Raw genomic sequence first — 10,333 nt, 5'->3', positions numbered from 1 at the left:
CCAAATCCCCCCCCCCCCCCTCCTGAATAACCCTTTGAGAAAGAATTAGGTACAACTGTACAAGTAATACCAGGATCACGTTTGAGAACACATAAGCCACCAGACAAAGTCAGCATTATAATGCAACAGGCTAGCAGCTAGCATACTAGACAAGATCATCCCATAGCTAATTGAAGAATTGGTCCATATACCAGGCAGCTTGAAAGCTTGAAAGAAACGATATTCCAAAGAAAAGATTTTGACATATTATTACATACAAATTATGTTTCTTGCAGAGTCAATGTTCCACTAATTATTTATTTACTATGTGGCATGTCACCACAGCATAAATCTGACATGTCAAAAAGAAAGATGAAACTACTTCTTATCAAGCTTATTCCACAAAGTGAAGGACACAAGTTCAAAGCTGCTACATGTTCGCTTCAGCACACTAAACAGTTCAGCTGGGGGCAGGGGTGTTTCCAATGAGCTCGCAGATGCAGCTCCATAACTGAGGTGGAGCAAAATACAACTCTACACAGATAATTATAGGAGCAAACACGAATGATCAACAAAACTCACTTGTTCATGGCCCCGTATCTTAAGATAACCTCTCAGTAATTCCCGTTTGTAATGGCAATCACCGCTAAGATGGCCAGCTCTGATCTGTAAAAGCAGTTACAAAGAATTCAAGTTCAATAATCGAAGACAACTCAAAAAGTACAAGAATTAGTATAAAAGCGACACTTGAGAGCACGAACTTCACTACAAGCATGATGAGCGCAATTAGCCCAGTCCAAGTTTGCAGCACGACACTCATCATATGCATGAATTAACTCATGTATGAGAACTTGATTCACCTCATCTTGAATTTGCATGTGGTTACTGCACACAATTATCTTAATAGCCAAAAAGAAACAAGATCAATAAATACTTGAGGATGTAAGAAACCAACACAATAAGGAAAACAAAGATAACCACACACACATATAGAGTCTGCATATTTTAAATAAATATTAATACAAAGTCCACATCCATCATCACACAGGAGAAGTTAGTGTAGAGGTGTAACTTCAATCCTGAATTCACCTTTGACACCCTATCTACTTCAAAAGGTGTCTGTCCTCCACTGACCCACAATGTTTCAATTGAATTTGGCAACTCCAAGACAGAAAAATTAACACAACTGTATTTAGAACACAAGAAGAAATGTTCTTCAAATCCACAATAGGCATAAACTTAAAATTGACCACCTCAACTTCTAATAGAAAAGTCCAGGAATAATAAATTATGTTGATTACCCCACGTCCACGAGCATAGCCGCCGCTGATCTTCTGGTCGCAATGGATAGCTTTTATGAAGTTATCACCAATTCGACAACCAGATTTCTCCAAATGCTCCTTTAAGAACTTCACCATTGGAGCTGCAATAAAAATGCTTACAGTCAACATCATTCAATTACGCTGCAATCTTAAACTAGTTTGTATCAGCTATATGAATTAAGTGAATCCATTCTATTCAAGTCCATTTATTTCAATAGCATGTGAATTTATCTTATAAAGCTTTTGCTTTTATACAATGGTGTCTGGATTAGCTTGCAGGTATTTATATGTGCCATCCCATAAGTTGTCGCAATTTATCTTTTGAGCTAAATAAAAGTAGTAAAGTAAGAATAAAACCAAAAACTAAGAGTTAAAATTGAATGGGAATTAACCACTGAATGTGAATCAAGAAAACTATCAGAGAAAGAGATAGAGAGATGTGAAGAACTTACTTCTAAGACCTCTCCGGATCATGTCTTGGCATTCCTCCACCGTACTTCCTTTGTTGATGGTGGATGACTCCGCCATTTGGTTGTTCGTGTTTCCTGGCTTCTCTCTGCAGAAGAGACACGGTAACAGGTTCACACTTTACAGGCCAACAAAATACCCTTTTGTCTGTCTCACAATCATTCAAGGGAAAAGTCTCAGTTTTATATGTCTCTCTCATGTCACTAACCTCTTCCCTAAAACTTTATTTGTACCTTTTGTAAAGGTATTGCTGATAAATGCGTCATCGACTTCATGTACATAAAGTGTATCAGCTCTTGCAAGTAGATTTGACAAGTATCCAACTGAAAGATTTCTCCTCGTCCCTCATTTATTTTATTGCTTTCCTTCTCATAGTCCTCAGTTGTTGTTGTTTGATTCTTAAACAGTATGAGTTGATCTTTAGTATAGTGTAGGAGATAGAACAATCATGGGATCTGTGTTCTGGATTGATCCAAAGTTAGAACACAAACTTAGGGCAAGAATGAAACACAATGGGAGTTGCTATGACAGATTTATGCCTCTGGCAATGGTGATTTCCTCTAGGAATGGAATTATATCATATTGTTTCACATAAAATTGACTGCAACTCTAACTTGCCTTTAAGCACTAGAGTAACAACTATATTTCTTATACATTTCAATGCTAATAGGATTATCTCTGTGTCCTAGCAGCACATAGCAATGCTTATAGAGGTATCCCTTTTTCATTTTTTTCTGCATTTCAGTTTTCTTGCAGAAGTGGCAAAGAACAAACATTAAGTTTGAAAATAAAAAAGAACAAGCAAAACAAATTTATGTATTCACCGCTACACGATTTTAGGAGACAAGACTATGACAATGAAGGTGATACCAACTACGCCAATTACGATTTTTCTCCATTAAACTTGAAGCTAGTTTCTTAGCCAATCTTCTACTCTTCCTCTCGAGTATCAAACCCCGTTTATAAAGAATTCCTTTGAGCTAGACTTTCACTAAAAGGGTATCTAAAACTGCTCGATTTGGGGAGAAGAAACATATGATGGGAGTAGCTTCTTTTGGGGGGGGGGGGGGGGGGGTAAAGTGATAATTATTTGAAAATTTCCAAAAATGACCAGCAGGGTAATTACATTATCCAACACTAAAGACTATGGTTGTCCTCGAACATAATGTAAAAGAATGTACCTGGCACTTAGAAAAGTTGAGGGTATTAGCACGCATGTCAGTGTCCATCCTCCAAGTTGCCTCTCCAACTGAATGGTGCTTCCACTGTACCTTCACAGAAGCAATCCCCTTTTTCCTTACATTCCAAACTTGCCTATCCAAGATGGCTATAAGCTCCTCCTCAAATGACAAGTCTTGGAGTGGGTTTGTGGGGGGGGGGGGGGGGGTTGTAAAAGATTATGTTGCTCGGACTCTTCAATAATGTCAAGGGGTGCGTGTCGGATTCGCCAAAAGTAGTGTATTTTTGGAGAATCCAACACGGGTGCGGCATCGAAAGTTAAGAGTCCGCGCAACTTAGGTAAAAGATACCTAAAGTATTTCTTTTTCTATACAACATGAAGTATTCCATTAGTTACAGGCAGAATCAGTTATCAAATACTAAATAGGCATCAATTTAGGAAAGATAAGGACTATTAACCCTCCACCTCAAAGAACAATGACTACCTTGAGCTAAAGCCCAAATTTAGAGGATGGTTTTGGCCTTTTTCTCCAATATAAAGCAATACAATCTACTCCTATTTATAGTTGTATCTAATTCAACTGATAATCTAAACCACTAAATAGATATTGTTATAACAAACATAATGAACTAGAATGATTTATCATGATATCTATATTATTTTGCTTCACTTCCATTATTTCTTTTCTCGGTCTACTTTTATATGTTTTTGCTTGAGCCAACACTCTATCGACAACTCTCTCTAAGTTTCTCTAAGTCCGCCTACATTCTATCTTTACCAGACTCTACTTCTGGGATAACACTGAAAATGTTGTTGTTGTTGTTAAACATAATGAAAAAAGAGAACCTACATCTCAAAATCCAAAAATAGCCTCTCTTTTTCAAAAAAACAGTGAGCATTTTTTCTAGAGAGAGAAAATCAAAGAGGAGTTACGGCATGGAAGAGGAGAAGAGAGAGTGAACTCACCGGAGAAGTTGCCGGCGTTGCTTTGATGACGGAAAATGACGAGAGGTTTTTGAGGGGTTTGAAAGGGATTTGGGGTTCTGCTAATTTCCTCTCAAAATGTACAAGTTAAACCATATTTTACTCATCAAATATTCATTTTTAGTGGGTTATACTTATTTATATGGATACTGCGGATTTTTATTATTTTATTCGTTGTACCTCTTTTAGAGGTACCAACTCCAAAGTCCAAATTAATTGGGAATTTTAGATTATTTTGTTGTGATAGTTAAAGGAAAGCTAGAGTCACAGTTCATATTAGTTAGTGGTAGCAATTGAGCGGATTGAGTTAAATTAGAACGAGTCATAATGAGGTAAGATAATAATTGGATCAAACTCAATCCAGTCCAAATCTGCTTTGGTCAAAATGGATTAGGTAATGAGTTACATTATGGGTCAAGCAGGGGCGGCTCAACGTAATTGGGGGCCTAAAGCGAAATTTCAATTGAGGCCTAACAAATTTCATACATATTTATTTAAAATTTAGTTTTCTAACTATTTAGATGCAAATTATTACTTAATTTTTTTTTATAGATGATTTTTTCGAGTACTTTTTTTTAATTTAAAATTATTAATTTTAGGTAAGAATTTATCAATTCAACATTGAAAAATATCATTTTATTGAAGCAATTATTATATGAATTGTTAACACAATTCTATAAGTAATAAGTTGACAAACTTTAAGCAAAAAAGAGTTTTAAAAAATAAATAATGTGATTGTTTGCAAAGAAATATAATAAGACAAAATAACGTTTTCTCGATTTCTTCTATTTGAATGGAGTTGAGAAGAATAAAATAATATATATATATATATATATATATATATACACTTTTTATTATAAATAATTAATTTTTTTAATAAAAAATAACACATAATTTGTTCTACATAAAAATTTGAGGCCTTCCAAAATTGGGGGCCTAAGGCATATGCCTTAATTTTTATAAGGCAGAGCCGCCCCTGGGGTCAAGACCTAACCCAACTCAATTTTTACTAAACTTAATTATTTTATTTCTTCTTTTAAACTATTTTATTATGGCTCTATACAATATTACAAATTGAAAAAAAAAAAAAATTGACAGAATTTTTCATGAGTCAATTTGGGTTACATATCAACCTAATGTTTAATGGGTTGAACTAATGAATGAATGGGTTACTTAAATGGGTTGAACAAGTTGGGTTTATTTTGCCACCCCTTATATTAGTGTTTCAATAGTTTTATTTGAGCAGATAATCTTTTTGTAAACAATCTATTTTTTTATTTTTTTGGTTACAAAAGATACTTATATTAATGATTAATATGCATAAGTACATGGGAGAGGCAGAGTTGTACGCCTGCTTGTAGCAGTATGGGGATACAATGGGTTCATAGCTATTACAATTAGTGGAAATGGTCTTAGTGGCCTAACTAAAAGAGTTCCTCGTTTGTTTGCATTCAACTTTTCCAAAACAAATATCGGCGGAACTTCCAAGCACAAAAAGGTATACCTTGCTAGTGCATCTGCCACCCGGTTTGCTTCCCTAAAAGTGTGGTGAACTTTTAATATAGTATTTTTCTATTTTTAAATCTTTGTGGGGTTATACTTGCTAAAGTTGGTAATCCTAATTCACTTAAACGTCAAAGAAAATGATCTCTTCACTAAAAAAATATCAATATTTTGTTTATGTTAAGTTCAATTTATCAAATATACTTTACATAAATTTTGTTGGCTTGCATAAAATATTAAACTATTTTTTCAAACATGATATTGGGCAGAAATTTCATGTTGAGTCAACCAATAAGAAAATTTTACCAAATAAAATAAAAATAGGAAACTTTGTTCAACGACCAATTTCGAGTTACAAAGTTTGCCGCTTCAATTATTCGGTTTCAAAGGAATCTTTTGTTGAATTTCAAGTTAAAGATGATAACTTTAGGGATAATGAACATTTTAAACCAAATTCTAGTGATGATTTTGAAGCTGATGATATAGATTTGGATAATTTACCTCTTATGTTTGGTGAAAATAAATCTGGCTGCTGCCGCCGTCTGCTGCAGTTGCGGATGTCTGCTGGTGCGGCGCGCGACCTGCTGCTGTTGCTGAGGCGGCGCCGGCGCTACCTGCTGCTGCTACTGAGGCGGCGTGGGGACGGGGATGGGTGGCGTGAGAGAGAGGTGACTTAGGGTTTTCGGATTTCAAGATTCAAACGAATCTATATTTGATCGTAAGTTTTTCATAGATTCTTTAAATATTTTGAATTATTAATTATTGTGAATTATAGTACGTAGTTTACAAATATATATAAATTTCATTTCAAGAAATTTGAAAATTTCATGCGCAAACTCCCGGTTATACTTAAATTGTTTGACTCTCGAAAAACGAAAAGTGTCACATAATTGGGATAGAGAAGTATTTATATTTGAAAACTGACCTCTTGAGGTCGATTTTATTAATTAAAATTACATATATATAAATATCCTCCTAATTATATAAATTTAATTTTATCGAACAACGAAAATTTATTTACTATATAAATCTCCTTGAATTGATCATCGGTATTCTTTAATTGATAATGTATTTCATATTTGAACCATTAATTTATAAGACTTGATTTGTTAAACTACTCGACGAGTATATAATCAACCCGATGAATTATCCTTTATCTTTCATTGCCTGGGATATGATTATAGGAGGTGTAGAACTCGATAGCTTGATTTAGCGTTTCTTTAATGCATATGTTCGTTTTAACTACAGATTCAACTATTCAACTCATTCGTCCAAACCTATTGCATTTGCAGTCGTATAAACCAACTCACTGCCCTTATAATGGAAATAAACACCAAGACTAGATAGATTGCCGAGAGATCACTAGCACACCAACGATCACTAATACTCCCTCCGTCCCATTTTATATGAAGTAGTTTGACTCGGCACGAAGTTTAAAAAAAAAATGACGACTTTCAAAACTTGTGATCCAAAATAAATGATAGAAATTTGTGTGGCTGTAAATCATTTCATTAAGAGTAAAATAAACACTTCATAGTTAAATTGTTACTTAATATGAAAATGTGTCATTCTTTTTTAGAGGAAAGTAAGTCATATAAAATGGGACATAGGGAGTACTAAATTTTGAATGACACATCAAACAAGAAGAGGGATTAAAATCAAAGTCATTTAATTTCTAGCATCGGCCTCAAAAAAGTTCCAAATGTAAAATCAAGGTTTGTCAACTAGATGACTAATAGCAAAATCCATTACTAGACCAAAAAAAACTTCCTAAAGTAAGCTCAAGGGATGCGTAGAGAACAAGATTGTTTTCTTCTAATCAAATAGACTGAAGCCCATATCCTCATCTTCTGATGCCTCTTTCTCCTCCTTCTTTTCTTCCTTCTTCTCCTCAGCAGGGGCTGCAGCAGCTCCACCGGCAGGGGCAGCAACTGCAACAGCACCACCACCAGAAGGTACTGAAGCCAACTTTTCTCTGCCAGCAGCAATCAGCTCTGTGATATCTTTGCCATCAACTTGAGATAAGAGCAGTTGAATTCTGTCATCATCAGCCTCAGCACCAACTGCAGACCACATCAACCACAAATGTGAGTGTGCAACAAACAACCAGCCACATTTAGCATGTGCACGGGTATAATAGTGTTACTGATAGAAGCAGATGAATTACAGATTATCAGTTCAAGACTTCTCCAAGAATTAACGACTGTGAAACAATGATTGTGCATTACCTTGTACATGAAACTAAGACTGAATGCTATTCCTACCCCATGTATACATATGAGAGATACACCATAACACTATAATCTCACCATTGCAGGTTAATGGAAAACAATAACACCATGCTCACTTCTACCAAACTTAAAAAAGGAATACAGGGACTAGCAACACACTTGAAGTCTACCTCATTCATTAACAGCATGGAAAGTATAGAGTAAATGTTCAACTACATCAAATTTCATAGCACCAGCCGCACCCCAAAAGTAAAGACTTATTATTTGAAAAATTGAACCATTTAATACTACAGCATTATTTTAAATATTTTTTCTGTAATTCTTAACAAGGCAAATGTTATTTCAACAAGACAACAAAATCAATGTCAGGATTCATACATCTAAAACCCCTCCCTCTTTCTTTTTGGATGGAAGGCATACTTAATCTTAAATTCCAATTCAATCCCAGTCCACCTTAAGTAGCTTCTGGTACTCTCCGCACATAACAAAGCTTCAATTTGTATACCAATATATTACTCTATTGCCTGTGTTAGATGATTCTAGGCAAACTAATGGGTAAAACAAACAGCATAGACTCATATTTTTCAAAGACCTGGTGGCTAACAGTATGCATATGAACATTATTCGTTTAAGAAAAAATTTATATGCTAAACCCCATGCCCCAAATCCCCTTACCCATGAATCACACAATGGCCTTTACAAGATTGCTGCCTCAAACACACAACAAAGACTGAGAAACCAAACTATTAGCGTTTTCGGTATATAGATCATCAATATACATTCTGCTCCATTCATACCCATTTCATTGTAATACACAATAATTTAACATGTCTTCAAATAGTACATATATCTATCTCTCCATTTTGATATTCAATTAACACCCTGATTACACCATTTTATCAAAACATCACTTAAATTTAAACGAAAAAAAAAACAAAAAGGGGTTAAATTTTTTACCACAACCGAGGATATTCTTCAAGTCTTTTGCTGAAGGTGATGCGTTACCACCCAAAACAGCCAACAAATAAGCAGCAATAACCTTCATTTCTTCTTCTTCTTCTTCTCTAACAGAAAACACAAGAGAAATATTAGATACATAAATTGAAAACACAATACGAAACGGCTAAAAGTATGAATCAAGAGAGAGCAATTACTGAGGAGAATTGGAAGCTACGAGAAACTTCTTCAATGGTAGATTTGGGACTGCTACTAGGGTTTCGTAATGGTGAATAATGCGGCAATTTATACCGTTAGGGTTTTGGTAGGGTTAAGTGGAGGTGATTGTGGGTTGTTTGATTCGACCCGGAATATTATGTGAGTTTACATTTCTACCCTTCCTTTTTCTTCTGATTTCTAGATCGACTGTTTCTTCTTCTTTTTTGTAACAATTATTTTGTTCTATTTATTTACTAATATAAAAAATATAAATATCTAGATTGATTAATATCTCTAGATTATGCTATTTTTATTAGTTTATCTATTTTAAATTTCGTAAATAATCACTATGATAAATTTAATTAAGCTTCTTAATTATAATTGGTATATTTACGAACTGTAACTATAGTTTTAATTGATATGGGCCACCTCATTTGTATAATTCATGTGTATTTGTATAATCGAGCTATTTTAGTTCATATTTGTATAAATTGGTTAGTATCTATTGATTTGTATTCATTTTTGTATAAATTTGATTTAATCAATTGATAATTATGATTTTGGTGAAATAAGTGTTTATGTAAATGAGTTGTTTCTGTGGTTGTATAAAGTATAAACGAAGTTTACTGATTTGCCACTTACATATTTTGTATAAATATAATCATGTTGATAGACTTTCATACTTATCTATTTTGTATAAATAAAATATATAATTATACAATTAGAATAACTATATACAAATATGAATACAACTGTAGATCTAAAATTGAAATTTTGTTTTGAGTAATACAAATTTCAGAATTATATAAATATTGATAAAACTCGAAAATAATAAATTTATACAGACACAAACATCTAAATTTTGAACAGTAATACAAACTATATAATACTAATTACATTATATAAAAACTATACAAATTATGTTATACAAATTCCAACTACACGTTTATACAACTCAAACTTGACCGCATAATAATAACTAAAAATTAGTGGTGAATGATAATTAATTTAATTACTTATCCGCATAATCTTCCATTTTATAAAAGGTATGACTAACTATAAATATGAGAACATGAAATAATATTTACATGGACAAAAAACTACTAAATGGCAAACATAAACTTCATGCAACTTTTTTCTTTGTTAAAAGGTAAAAATATTACATCTTAGTATCTACATTATAAATAAAGTAATCCACATAAAAGGATAATTCCAGTGTCCATACCTTTGGTTAGTCTATTTTTTTTTTAAAATTGCCAGCAAATACATCAACTTTATATATTTAAATGTAATAATATACATACCTACACATACAATATACATAATACATAATCAATATAGAAATATATTTGGACCATATTAGTAAATAAGTTCATATCCAACTGTACATGTTGATAAGTTCCTGAAATAGGAGCAACCACTATATAATAACATGTCAAAAGGGCCACAAAATGCAAGAAATGTTTCGGAGCAAAGAAAGAACATGTATTCGTTTACTTCGAACGACGAAC

General features: G+C 33.4%; 2 protein-coding genes across 5 annotated transcripts in view; both read right to left on the bottom strand.

The window, feature by feature from the left end:
* LOC102588669 (mitochondrial inner membrane protease ATP23) overlaps positions 1-6,167 on the bottom strand; it is an 8,697-nt gene extending 2,530 nt beyond the window's left edge. The window contains exons 1-6 of one of the 3 annotated variants that reach the window (XM_015304586.1): positions 3,916-4,049; positions 2,003-2,231; positions 1,754-1,857; positions 1,281-1,402; positions 741-878; positions 562-645 (exon numbers count right to left, since the gene is read on the bottom strand). In XM_015304586.1, the coding sequence (XP_015160072.1) occupies positions 562-645; positions 741-878; positions 1,281-1,402; positions 1,754-1,829 (420 nt within the window). In that variant the 5' untranslated portion in view covers positions 1,830-1,857; positions 2,003-2,231; positions 3,916-4,049. Of the gene's footprint in view, positions 1-561; positions 646-740; positions 879-1,280; positions 1,403-1,753; positions 1,858-2,002; positions 2,232-3,915; positions 4,050-5,937 lie in introns of those variants that run through there. The other 2 variants (XM_006365721.2, XM_006365720.2) reach the window with 2 other exon arrangements.
* Positions 6,168-7,088: 921 nt separating this feature from the next.
* Positions 7,089-8,928, bottom strand: LOC102588127 (60S acidic ribosomal protein P2-like). 2 transcript variants are annotated; one of them, XM_006365718.2, is made up of 3 exons: positions 8,822-8,928; positions 8,625-8,731; positions 7,089-7,499 (listed from the first exon to the last, which is right to left on the bottom strand). In XM_006365718.2, exons 2-3 carry the CDS (start codon positions 8,710-8,712, stop codon positions 7,252-7,254), a joined length of 336 nt encoding a protein of 111 aa, XP_006365780.1. In that variant the 5' UTR covers positions 8,713-8,731; positions 8,822-8,928; the 3' UTR covers positions 7,089-7,251. The 2 variants fall into 2 exon arrangements, with proteins under 2 accessions (XP_006365780.1, XP_006365781.1); XM_006365719.2 differs by having other exon boundaries at positions 8,625-8,726; positions 8,822-8,921.
* Between the last annotated feature and the right edge of the window lie 1,405 nt (positions 8,929-10,333).

Source organism: Solanum tuberosum, unplaced genomic scaffold, assembly GCF_000226075.1.
Source record: "Solanum tuberosum cultivar DM 1-3 516 R44 unplaced genomic scaffold, SolTub_3.0 scf00560, whole genome shotgun sequence".
Taxonomy (NCBI): domain Eukaryota; kingdom Viridiplantae; phylum Streptophyta; class Magnoliopsida; order Solanales; family Solanaceae; genus Solanum; species Solanum tuberosum.
Note: the sequence above shows the minus strand (reverse complement) of the source record. Positions and strands in the feature narration are given on the sequence as shown.

What these genes read in the sequence shown, in the direction of transcription:
- LOC102588127 (XM_006365718.2), bottom strand. Translation starts at nt 8,712, where the DNA reads ATGAAGGTTATTGCTGCTTATTTGTTGGCTGTTTTGGGTGGTAACGCA. An exon ending in GAAGAATATCCTCGGTTGTG is followed by an intron (nt 7,500 to 8,624) that starts GTAAAAAATTTA and finishes TGTGGTCTGCAG; the next exon opens with TTGGTGCTGAGGCTGATGAT.